Source organism: Carcharodon carcharias, chromosome 7 (genome assembly GCF_017639515.1).
Source record: "Carcharodon carcharias isolate sCarCar2 chromosome 7, sCarCar2.pri, whole genome shotgun sequence".
NCBI lineage: Eukaryota > Metazoa > Chordata > Chondrichthyes > Lamniformes > Lamnidae > Carcharodon > Carcharodon carcharias.
The window spans coordinates 117,637,139-117,650,518 of NC_054473.1; the positions used below are offsets into that span (position 1 = coordinate 117,637,139).

At 41.3% G+C, this 13,380-nt stretch overlaps 1 protein-coding gene across 2 annotated transcripts in view; it reads left to right on the plus strand.

The window, feature by feature from the left end:
• Positions 1 to 13,380, plus strand: part of bbs2 (Bardet-Biedl syndrome 2) — an 81,956-nt gene that overhangs the window by 31,281 nt on the left and 37,295 nt on the right. For both annotated transcript variants that reach the window (XM_041192730.1, XM_041192731.1), the window contains exons 9-13: positions 4,941 to 5,076; positions 6,260 to 6,399; positions 8,105 to 8,249; positions 9,067 to 9,238; positions 10,571 to 10,700. In XM_041192730.1, coding sequence (XP_041048664.1) covers positions 4,941 to 5,076; positions 6,260 to 6,399; positions 8,105 to 8,249; positions 9,067 to 9,238; positions 10,571 to 10,700 — 723 coding nt within the window. The remainder of the gene's footprint in view (positions 1 to 4,940; positions 5,077 to 6,259; positions 6,400 to 8,104; positions 8,250 to 9,066; positions 9,239 to 10,570; positions 10,701 to 13,380) is intronic.

The window sequence follows — 13,380 nt, forward strand, 5'->3', positions numbered from 1 at the left end:
TCCAATAAAAAATACACTCACCATGCAGGTACCTGTACAGTAAGTCCTTGCTTAACGTTGCCTTACTTAAGTTTTTTTTTCACTTTAAAGTCATTAATAAATTACTGTACTGTCAGTATATCTGTTTAACTTTGCCAGTTTTACTTCAATGTCATCTGTCACAGACTTAGACATAGACTCATAGACATTTACAGCACAGAAGGAGGCCATTTGGCCCATCGTGTCTGTGCCAGTCAACAAAGATCTGATTAGTCTAATCCCATTTTCCGTCGCTTGGCCGATAGCCCTGGACGCTATGGCAACACAAGTGAATATCTAAACACTACTTTAATATTATGAGAGTTTCTGACTCAACCGTCTTTTCTGGCAGTCAATTCCAGACTCCCACCACCCTCTGGGTGAAAAAATTTCTCCTCAACTCCCCTCTTAGCCTTCTACCTCTTACCTTAAATCTGTACCTCCTGATTATTGACCCCTCTACTAATGGAAGAAGTGTCTTCCTAACCACCCTATCTATGCCCCTCATAATCTTATACACCTCTATCAGGTCCCCTCTCAACCTTCGCTGTTCCAAGGAAAACAACCCCAGCCTATCCAATCTTTCCTCATAGTTCAGACCCTCCAACCCAGGCAACATCCTGGTAAATCTCTTCTGCAGCCACTCCAGTGCAATCACATCCTTCCTATAATGCGGTGACCAGAACGGCTCGCAGTACTCCAGTTGTGGCCTAACCGGCATTTTATACAGTTCCAGGATAACCTCCCTGCTCTTGTATTCTATGCCTCGGCTAATAAAGGCAAGTATCCCAATTGCCTTCTTAACCACCTTTATCTACCTGTCTTGCTACCTTCAGGGATCTGTGGATATGTACACCCAGATCCCTCTGATCTTCAGTACTTTCCAGGGTCCTACCATTCATAGTGTAATCCCTTGCCTTGTTAGCCCTCCTCAAGTGCATTACCTCACACTTTTCTGGGTTGAATTCCATTTGTCATTGCTCTGCCCACCTGACCAGTCCATTGATATCCCCCTGTAGTTTATGGCTATTGTCCTCACATTCACCACCCTACCAGTTTTCATGTAATCCGCGAACCTCTTGATCATACCCCCTACATTTAAATCCAAATCATTTAAGTACACCACAAGCACCAAGGGCCCTAGCACCAAGCCCCGTGGAACCCCACTGGAAACAGAATTCCAGTCATAGAAACATCCCTCTACCATCACCCTCTGCTTCCTGCCTCTCAGCCAATTTTGGATCTGGCGTGCCACTTTGCCTTGGATCCCATGGGCTGTTACTTTCTTGACCAGTCCGCTATGCGGGACCTTATCAAAAGCCTTGCTAAAGTCCATGTAGACCACATCAAATGCCTTACCCTCAGCACTCCTAGTTACCTCCTCAAAAAATTCGATCAAATTTGTCAAACGCGACTTTCCCTTATCAAATCCATGCTGACTATCCCTGATTAATCTGTGTCTCTCCAAGTGCAGATATATTCTGTCCCTCGGAAATTCTTTGCCCAACACTGAAGTTAGGCTGACTGGCCTGTAATTTCCTGGTCTATCCCTTCCTCCCTTTTTTAATAATGGGACAATGTTAGCAGTTCTCTAGTCCTCTGGCACCTCACCTGTGGCCAGCGAGGATTTGAAAATTACTGCCAGGGCCCCTGATATCTCTTCCCTTGCCTCCCTCAACAGCCTGTGATACATCTCATCCGTGCCTGCAGATTTATTCACTTTTAAGGCCACTAAACCCGCTAGCAGCTGCTCTCTCTCTATGTTAATTTCCTCTAATATTTCATAGTCCTCCACCCTGATGCCTATATCTGTGTCGAGCTTTTCCTTTGTGAAGACCGACGCAAAGTATTCATTCATTTTTATACTCCTCTAGGACCCTGCCCTTCGTATCTGCCATTAGCTTCCCTTTTTTTCTTAATCCTAACCTTTATGACCCTTGACACCCAGGGTTCTCCAGACTTGGTCTCCCCAACTTTGTACTTATGGGAACATATTTGCCCTTTACTCTCGCTATTGAATGCCTCCCACTGCTCTGACACAGTTTTACCTGCAAGTGGCTGCTCCCAGTCCACTTGAACCAAATCATATCTCATCTTAGTAAAATTAGCCTTTCCCCAGTTTAGAACTTTTATTCCTGGCTCAACCTTATCCTTTTCCATAACTATCCTAAATCTAACTGAGTTATGGTCACTATCTCCAAAATGCTTCCTGTTCTGTGGTCTGCCTGCTCACAAAACCTTTCCTCCAGTGCCCAGGGCATGGCCTGCACCATTAAGGCAATAAAAGAAGATCTCCATGTTGCACTTGAGGGTGATACCTTTAGACATGGGCTTACCGTAACCAGCGAAAATCATGTCTAGGAGGTAGGTTAGGACAACCTTGCCAAGCCATCACCTATCTAAATTCTCAAAACAGGAGAAACTTCACCAAAAACAAGGAAGCATGAGCATGGCACATAACTGACATGCAGCTGCAGAGCTGCCTAGCCTACATGTAGAACAAAAGGTTTGGGTGATAGATCAAACCCAGGGAAACCTAGTTTCCCATGGAAGTACCTAAAATGTGCAGTGAGCTTAGATTCTATGAGGTCACAACACCAAATGGGGCATCATTAAGGAGAAACAGAAGCCAGCTAAGGGAATTGTCCAGCTGTATAACACCCAGCACTCCAGTTCCATCTAGAACACATCTCAAGATGAATTCGGAGAGTGAAATTGTGGAAGACCGTCATGAAAACAATCAGCACTCCGATAATACGCAGGATGGCAGTGCACCTACAAGTCAGGAACACTGAAGTGAGGAGTCTCAATCTTGAAAAAGTCATACCGTCACAAGATCTGGTGGAGTAGTGGTAATGCTCTGGGGACCCGGGTTCAAATAAATTTAAATGGTTAAATTTGAATCCAATATTTTAATTAAAAAGTCTATTCATGTTAATTAGATAAACATAAGGAGTAAAAGGTGAAGTGCAATTTGCATTTGTTGAATAAACCATTCAAAAGAATGTGTACTAATAAAATTGGTGGAATGAAAGGATTATTGTTATGAGAGGTAAAATTAAAAGAGCTAGTAATATAATGGAAAATTCACATTCAAAGGAGTAGCTAGGTATAAACAGACTGGAGTTTTGTGTGTGCAGGTTAGAGGCATGTAAGATCTAACTGGCCTGTGAGCCAACAACTGTGTCTGCAAATTGAAGGGAACCTCATTTTGAACTCACAAGGACAAATGTGCTTTGCCTGGTGTCTATTTAAAGTCTGTGGGTTATTGTTGCCTTGGTGAACGTTTATCTGAGAGTGAATAATTTTGGGAATTTGTTAAAAAAAATTATCATAGTAGTTTGTAGCCATGTGTATCTGTTTAGTTTGTTGTTAAATTAATATATCTTTAATTTAGTTTTATATAAAAACCACGATACTCGGTGGTCTTATTCCTACTGAATTCAAAGTCTGTATCTCAAAATTACAAATTGAAAAAATGGGTTATGACAATTGTTTCAAGCTTCCCTCTGGGATTTGAACAACTCGGCCTTTACCATCGACTGTGTCATAATACATGTGACATTCCTTCTCTACCATGACTTCAAAAGGAATGTTTATCCAGTGCCTGGAATTGACTTCGGTTTCAGGACTATAATGTCTCAGTCATTAGTTGTTGAAAGGGGTGCCATCTGTGTTGAGGGTCTGGCATTTGGGAAGACCTTGTCTCAGCAGACCCACTGACTCTGCTAGCAAGGTTGGCTTATCAAATGAAAATGATATCCCATAATTGAAATTGGTCTGAACAGTTCCAGGTGTGATGTGAGTCTGTTACTAGCTCTCTAGGTTTAATGAGGTGTGACATTCCAGAAACTGAGAAAATAATTATTTTGTTATTGAAACTTCTGGGGATAGCTCCCAGTTAGAGGGCCAACCCCATGATCAGGTAAGTTGTAGCAGTCATCTTAATTTTCTCTGTTCAGCAGAAAAAGACCAGTTTTAAACATAAATAGCAAGAAGGATAACGTTTTTAAATATATAGTGGTGGGTTTCTTTCCACGTTGTTGAAACATAATATTTATTCTTACTGTGTGTAATATTATCTTTGGGGAAATAGGGAGGTATTGCAATAACACTTTAAAAGAATATGCAAATGGTGTACACCTGTCATCATAGATAGAGGATGTAAGGCAGCACATGCCTAGCAACCTGTGTTACTGTTAGTTTTGGTGGTGGTGGTGGTTGTTGTATCTCTAGAGTAGATTTGATTGTCGAGCTCTCTCTGTCTCTTTATATAAGTTGAATATATTAGTTCCTATCTTCAAATAAATAGAACCTGCTTATTGTTGACCAATTCTGTACATGTGATTGGCGAGTTTGGATAAAGAAGCTAGAAATACAAGAGTAACCTCTTCATGAGGCTCTGCCACCATGCATATATCCTAAGGGTTCTGTTAGAGTGAATTTGGGGTGGCTGATCTACCAGCATTTTTCCCCTCCTATGCTTTGGGTAATTGTATAGCCTTTGCTCTCATTTGATGTTACATCATTAGTTCCATGCTACATGCATTGCAGCACCAATGTATTGCACCGCCATATGTGGTGTAAATCTTTTTGATGACTTTTTTGATAAAAGTAATTGATGGCCACTTTATATTATATTTCATTTAATGCATCCATATGCTGTCTACTTTTCGGGAAGGCAGTTCTTTCTAGGCAGGTAAAATTGGAGAGGGGTATCCATAGTACCACTCACGAACTTGATAACAACTGACTTCAAGGGCAGAGGCTTAGCAGCAGCTCTCACTTTGACATGAGGCTTTGGGAAAGTGGAAGTAACTTAGAGTAGGAGATGCAAAATATACTTCTTTACTTATTAGCTGTGTTGTTGGTATTGCTGCTGATGATCACCATTCATGGACTGTCTTTGAATCACCTGGCAGATTGACGCACGTAGTGACCGCACCGGTGAGGTCATCTTCAAGGACAACTTTACCTCCTCTGTTGCTGGAATTGTGGAAGAAGATTACAGGATGGATGGACAGACGCAGCTCATCTGCTGCTCAATCGAAGGAGAAGGTAAATCTAACTTTCTTTCCCTCCTGACATGAATGAACTCTGATTCACCATTAACCCCAGTGTACTGCACTGTGTGAAGGTTTGCAGGGAAATGATATTCATGGTACAGTGACAGTCTGAAAGAGTGGTGTAACCATTTAGAAACATAAGATTGGGGCTTTCCTGATTTAGTAATAAGGTATACAGACCAGAAAGTATCAGCCAGGTCTCTTGACTGTGTTATGTTGGGTGACCTCAGCTATGCTGGCTATAAGACAGCTGCTGTTAGGTTGGTGAAGGTAAAAATTGAGTATTCCTGCTTCTTTTTGCTGTCCAGTGGCTCTTTCTGGATGAAACGTATGAATATGTGGTGGTGATGACCCTGCACCCCTTGTAGCCTGTTGATACATAGGCTGGAATTTAGGGTCCCCCGGGCAGGTGGTGGGTGGGCAAGGATGTAAAATTGGGCGACATGCCAACAGTGCTGTTCCTAGTGCCTACCCACTCCCTCTATAATTTTACCTGTAGCAGGGAAGGCATTGGGCAACCTGCTTGCCTTTGTGGCCAATTGGTGGCCACTTAAGAGCCTAATTCCACTGCCACTGGTATTTTTCCCATGGTGGAGGAGACTGGTGCCATGTGTCTTGCTGAGTGGACTGGTGGCTTGGCAAAGAAAGGGGTCTTCCTTTACAGGACCTTTGTGCCCATTGGAAGCTCCCTTCCCCACCAAGATATTCTCCCCCAACCCACGGTTCTTTTTCCCCTCCTGTTCTGTCCACACTAGCCCCCCCCCCCTCCAACCCTCTTATTAGGACCTACTAGCCTGACCCTGGCAAGACCCCAGACTTACCTTCATCAGGGCTCCATGACAGCATGCTTCCCTTGGGGCAACCTGTGGTCCCAGCAGTGGCCATTGCTCCCGGTGGCACTGTGGGCCCTCTGATTATCCGGCAGCTCTCACATGGGAGCAAATTTCCCAGCTCAAGCCAATTAATGGACCTATGGCCGTCAAATGGCTGTGGGATGAGTTGGCCAATCAGAGGAAGGCTTGCCCCCAACTTTTATGCCGGGGGACGGGTCACTGCTTCCAGACTAAATTCCAACCCATACTGTCCACATTCATTTATGAAGAATACCCGCTTGAGTAAGGTCTTCAAAAGAAAAAGAGAGAGTTATTCTGAATTACTTATCTTTCACTCTGTAGTTCGAGGTTATCTGCCTGCTGGTCGTGAGTTGAAAGGGAATTTGATGGACACAAATGCAGAACAAGACTTAATCCGTGAGCTGAGCCAGCGAAAACAGAACCTGCTGCTCGAACTGCGTAACTATGAGGAAAATTCAAAGGTAGGTAGGTTGTTAAATCGCATAGTTATTGTCATCTACACCAGTTGTCATTAGTTGGAAACTTTCTATTCATTGCTGTAAGCTATGAGAATCAGCACACTGACCTCAAATTGCTATTTTTCTACCATGGTCACTCAAGTTGTTTGCTACAATAAGATTTTCTCTAATTTTCTTTTCTCCTAACCTGATCTGTAATATACAATGCATCTAATCCATGCTTCACCTGACTTAGTTGTGTCAGATGAGACAGTGTAAAGTGACATTTAAGTCCTATTGTACCTGGCCAGGGAGTGCTTGATAAGGTCATGGAAATCGTGTTTAACCAACTTATTAGAGTTCTTTGAGGAAGTAACATGTGCTGTGAATAAAACTGCTGCAGGTACTATACTTAGATTTCCAGGAGCCATTTGATAAAGTGCCACATCATAGGTTATTGCAGAAAATAAAAACTCATGGTATGGGGGTAACATATTGACATGGAGAGAAGATTGGCTGGCTAACAGGAAGCAGAGAGTAGGCATAAATGGATCTTTTTCAGGTTGGCAAGATGTAACGAGTGGCGTGCCACAGGGATCAGTGCTGGAACCTCAAGTGTTTGCAATTTATATAAATGACTTGGATGAAGGGATTGAGGGGATGGTTGCCAAATTTGCTGATGACACAAAGGTAGGTAGGAAAGTAAGTTGTGAAGAGGACATAAGGACACTACAACAGATATAGATAGGTTAAGTGAGTAGGCGAAGACCTAGCAGATGGAGTGTAATGTGGAAAAATGTGAAATTGTCCAATTGGCAGGAAGAATAAAAGAGAAGCATATTACCTAAATGGTGAGAGATTGCAGAACTCTGAGGTATAAAGGGATTTGGGTGTCCTAATGTATGAATCACAAAAGGCTAGTATACAAGTACAGCAAGTAATTAGGAAAGCTAATAGAATGTTATCATTTATTGCGAGGGGAACTGAATAGAAAAGTAGGGAGGTTATGCTTCAGCTGTACAGGGCACTAGTGAGACCACATTTGGAGTACTGTGTACAGTATTGTTCACTTTAAGGAAGGATGTAAATGCATTGGAAGCAGTTGAAAGGACGTTTACCAGTCTAATATCTGGACTGGGTTATTGTCTTATGAAGAGAGGTTGGACAGACTAGGCTTGTATCCGCTGATGTTTAGAAGAGTAAGAGGCGACTTGATTGAAACATATAAGATCCTGAGGTCTCAACATGTAGGATGTGGAGAGGTTGTTTTGTCTTGTGGGTCACTGTTTAAAAATAAGGGGTCGCCCATTTAAAACAGGTGAGGCTAAATTTTTTCACTCAGAGGGTCACAAGTCTTTGGAACTCTCTTCCTGAAAAGGTGGTGGAAGCAGAGTCTTTGAATATTAAGGCAGAGGTGGATAGATTCTTGGTAAGCAAGGGGATGATAGGCTATTGACAGTAGGTGGGATGCAGATTTCAGGTTACTATTAGATCAGCCATGATCTTATTAAATGGTGAAGCAGGCTCGAGAGGCTGAATGGCCCACTCCTGCTCCTTGTTTGTATGTTCATATGTTGGACAGGGAGTCAAACCTGTGTTATGCTTGACTGGAGAGTTTCAGTAATTGGTGAGGGGGCCATAATGCACGAATGACTGGCAGAGAACACTGTGAATGGATAACGGGTGGTTACACAGCTAATCAAATGTGTACGTGTTGCATTTGTGTCAGGTTGCCTTGAGTGCCCTGGGTGGAGAAGGGGATGGACAGATAGGCATTATTCCAGCCAATACACAACTGCAGACAGGCTTATCTGTCAATATAGACACCACCAACCAAAGTCCTCATGTGGAGCTGAACATTTCTACATCCAATGGTGAGTCTTCCTTGAGACATATTAAGTTACAGATAGCAGGAAAAATATCAATGAAGAGGGTGTCTTTCTGCTTTTTATTCAAGGACATATGTGCCTTTTGTTTGCTGCTGACTTTTAGAATTTCTTACATTAATTTGGAACTATTTAATATTGCAATAATTCATCCTTTTGCGTATTTACATTATCAAAACCTTTCAACCAGCTGTTTGGTTTAATCTGAATGTTGCTGTCTAGCAAGCTCATTGGCAACCCCCATCTATAGCAAACCCTCTATTGGGAACAATAGTTGTGTTATTATGAATGGAATATTTACCATATCACTATTTTGAAGAAGAGCATTGGCATTCTTCCCAGTATCTTGGCCAACATTTTTCCGTCAGCCAGCATCCCTAAAAACGGATAACCTGTTTATTGCATTGCTGGCAGGTGTGACTTCACCTCATCGTACCATGGAGTGTCAGTTTAATGGAACACCATTAGTGAGTTTTCAAAAGTAACCTGTGCAAGTTACTCAAATATTAATGAACTCATTGGGCAAAACGTACTGGTTTGGAGAAACATATCCTTCTCTTATTTTAATAGAAACAATGTGCAGGGATAGGGGGAAAAGGCAGGGCAATGGCACTAAGTCATAATGCTCATTTGGAGAGCAGGTGCAGACATGATGGGCTGAATGGCCTCCTTCTCTGCCGTTAAAATTCTTTATGGTATTACCAGTTACTCATATAACCTATCTTCTGCGTTTGAATCCACTGAGTTTTGTTCTGAACTCCTGTCTGGCTCACATATTGTAGAGAATGTGTGTTTTTAATTATAGATACCATCATTCGGGCTGTGCTTATCTTTGCTGAGGGTATATTTGATGGAGAGTCTTATGTGGTTCATCCCAGTGCACATAATCTCTCGGGACAGATCTTTGTCCCCATCATTCCACCCAAAGATATTCCAGTGGATCTGCACATCAAGGCTTTTGTGGGCTACAGAAACAGGTAAGAGTGGGAGGGGATACTGGATGAGCCCTCCATAAATAGCATATTGTATAAATTGCAGATACCTTTATTTGAATACAGTTTATTAAGCCAAACTTCATAGTGGTACAAACAGATGCCAATTATCTGTAGGTGTGGAATATACAGTGCAATGGGATGAATGGGATGACATGGTAAATGTGCCTAGTGTACTGAGCGTGAAGTCTTTGTTCCTGCATTTTGTGTTTTTGGAGGCAAACATTTGGAGTCCAATGCACTGTAAAGTGACTACATGAACATTCATTGTCTCCAGCCTATTTGCAAGGAAAATGTGAGGCATGACACAGCAACATAACCGCTCCATGTTTGACAGGAAGGCTGGGTTCACCCCACATTGGAGGGAGGCTGGGCAAATCTGTTGTAACTTGCTAGCGTAATTACAAAGATATTTACTGAGGCAGTGTGTGAGCTTGGCTCACTTCCACCTGAGTCAAAAGGATGTAGTTTTAAGCTCTGCTTTAGGATTGATCACATGGTCCACACATTCTAGTACACACTGCAGAAGTTCTGCATTGTTGGTAGTTCCATCTTTTGGATAATACATTAAACCAAGGTGTTTCCTACCTGTTCAGATGCATAAGATAGAGCCCATGGCACTGTTTGAAACTACATTAAAAACAAATCAACTCTTCTATGTTCCTATTAAAAGGGAGTTTGGTACTTACTTGGAGTTGGGTTATTACGAGACATAGGGAAAGGTTAGTGAATTAGGTGTAAAAGGATGGAGCTGCCATGACCAACAAAATGGCAAGCGTTGAATGGTCTAATCCTATTGCTATGTGTGAATTCATTTGTGTTTTTGAGATCTTGTGTGTGAATGGTCACTAGTGTTTCTCAACATGACTGTTAATGCACTTCAAACTAGATCATTGTATGTGAACATCGTATGTTGCTGAGACATTTGAAAAGGTGCTTACTTTCTCTCTCTATTTTGAGTTGAAATAATGTAGCTGTTATTATGTCTCAATCCCTGGTACTGCAACTGAATGCATTACTGCCTCACTCAAAGCAGGACAGTCGGTAACCAAATAGTAAACTGGCAAACTGTTTCAGCATTTCCATGAAGGCGTAAAGCACAAAACATTAGTTAGTACCATGAGAGAACCCAATCACTACTGCAAGGAGCAGCTCTGAGAAGGCCCAGTCAGTTTGCTAACATCTGTATGATCTCTTGAATTATACAGGAATTCAGATGAGTAAATGTGGCTGTAGAACTATCCTGTTGAACTGGACAAGCAAAAAAATATGGAGATGTGTGAATGAAAGTGGACGTATTGTGATATTTTTATTTAGCATGCAGTTCCATGTGTTCGAGCTGACAAGGCAGCTGCCCCGATTCTCAATGTATGCTCGCCGCACTCCTGGGACTGCTTCAGAGCCTCAAAGTTACGTCACCTTCACAGTCAGTGATCGCGTGCAAAGGGTGAGTCAGAGTGCTTCTCAATCACCAAGTGTTTCCTACAGTTATTTTATTGTTGTTGATTTAGAAGCCTAGGTGAAAGGTCAGAGACCATTGTGCAGGACATCACTAAAGCTGTGATTAATGTTGCCAAGCATGTGATTTTTGAATGCTGTAGGGATGGCTAAAATAGATTTAGTATTGCAAGGTTTTCAATCGTTGCAAAGAATGGGTTGAGGATCCATCAGAAAGAGGGAGGAGAAAGTAATGAACTAAAAGCTAAAGTTGAAGAGCGCAATGAATAAGACTAAAATGCTGCAAGGGAGAGAGTAGAAAATTTGTAAAGGAAGTGCCTACACCACTGAAACACTCTACTAAGGCTTAAAAGGTAGAATTTAAGCCCCCCAGGATGGACGAGAAAGCCTCAAGGTCAACCCACAATGTCCACTGCGATTTGAATCACTTGCCCCACCAGATCTCTCCTTTCCTCTTTTCTGCACCTTAGTTGCAGCCTTCCAGTGTTGGCCTTCCAACTCAAAAGTCAGATAGACTTTCAATCTGACCACCTGGCAGGCGAAAAACAGAGAAAGAAAATTCATATGAGGTCTGGCTGTTAAATTTGGCAGGACCTCAGTGTTACCCGCATTTCTGGTTTTTCAGGCTGCTGCAACAACTAGGGCTATGAGTGGTTGTAATCCAGATGATCTGAGATCCATCAAATACAATGATCTGAATCACTGAGGTGAACAGTGCGGATCGAAATGGAGCCCAATTACATATGTTAATGTAGAATTAGATTAGATTGAGAGAAGCCTGTTAGAGCACAAGCCTCTGCAATCTTATTACGCTTTAAATTTGCTCTACATTTGCAAAAGTCCAAATACTTATTGCGCTTAGAGTACTGTTGGCAGTCAAAAACAAATCATTAAAAAACAGTGACATTACTGTTCTAGATACTCTTTAGCAGAGGCACGAAGTATAACACCATCTATAAGCTAAACTGCTTGCTTAGAACATCCTCCCCTATAATGCTTCAATTACTGTAGGTGCCTTGGTGGAGACAAGTCCCATATTGTGAGCATTGTATCATCAACATCAGCCTATAACACTGACCACACTTCAGAAAGTGCTTCATTGGCTATGAAGTGCCTTGAGATATCCAGTACTTATGAAAAGTGCAACATAAATGCAAGTCTTCCTTTCTTTCTCTGGTGATACTTGGCCTTCCTTACAACAGAATCTGTGGTGTACTTTTCACTATAAGCACTACGCATACCTAGAAAATTCTCTTCAGTATTCATTTACTCACTATAATGAAGTGAGATGTGTCCCTCACCATAATAGTCTCTGAAACACACCTCTCTCTATAGCAGGCTTCCGCAACCTGCATTTTCACCCGGTAAGCCCACCTCCCTAACACATCATTTACTGTGATATTTTCTCTCTAAAATATTGCATTTAACATTATTAGATTCTGTAGTAATTCAACGAACCAAAGCAGATAAGAGACTTAATCATAGGGAATTATCTAGGCAACAGTGATCATAACCTGATATGGTTTAAAATAATGATTGAGGGACTTAAATAAGACAAAGATCATTTTAATAGATTGGGATAAAAAGCTAATTTTGAGGGGATGAGAATGAAATTAGGGAAAGTAAATAGAATCTTTTTAACATAGAGATTGAACACCAGTGGGAAATATTTTTAAAATATGATTCTAGAAACTGAAAATATATTTCAAAAAGGTAGGTGCTTGACTTTATTGATTTCTTTGAAGCAGTAATAAAAAAAGTTAGATGGGATCGTACAGTAAATTGAATATATTTGGATTTTCAAAGGGCCTTTGATGAGGTACTGTATAATAGACACATGATTAAGGTCAGAACATGTGGAGTCAGGGACAGATAGCAGAATGGATGGCAACCTGGCTACAAAATAAAAGAGAAAGTAAGATTTAGGAGTAACTACTTAGACTAATAAGAGTTGGGAAGAGATTTCCATAATCAAGTTAATGATTTGAACTCAAAGGCAGAAGTACAATTTCAAAACTTGCAGCCGACACTAAATACGATGTAAGAATGTGACAAAATACAAAAAGATATTAAACTTGCAGAATGGGTGCGTAATTGACAAAAGAGCTTCAAGTGTGAGGTGATGCATTTTGGTAAGAATTATATAGAGGAAACTTACTATTTGCGCAATGAGAATCTGAATGGGTTTGAGGAACCAAGGGATCTGGGGATTGTAGTGCAGGTAAATGAAGCCAAAAAAAAAGCACTAGGGCTCATTCCTAGAGGGGTAGAATTGAAAAACCGAAAAGTTATGTTAAACTTGAACCAAACTCTAGTTAGAGCACACTGGGAGTACTGTGCGCAGTTCTTGTTTCCATGTTTCAGAATGGATATAGAGGATTTGGGGAAGCTGCAAAACAAATTCATGGGGATGATTCCAGAACTGAAAGGATATAGTTATCAGGAAAGGCTGAACATGCTGGGATTTTTTATCTACCAAAGAAGAGGGGTGACCTGTTAGAGATCTTTAAGAGAATTAAAAGCTTTGATAGGGTCAGTGTAGAGAAAATGTTCCCTTGTGGGGAAGACCAAAACTAGAGGATAGCCATTAATAAATTCAGTAGGAAATTCAGGAGAAACCATTTTACCCAGAGAATGGTAAGAATGTGCTATACATTCCATGTAATATG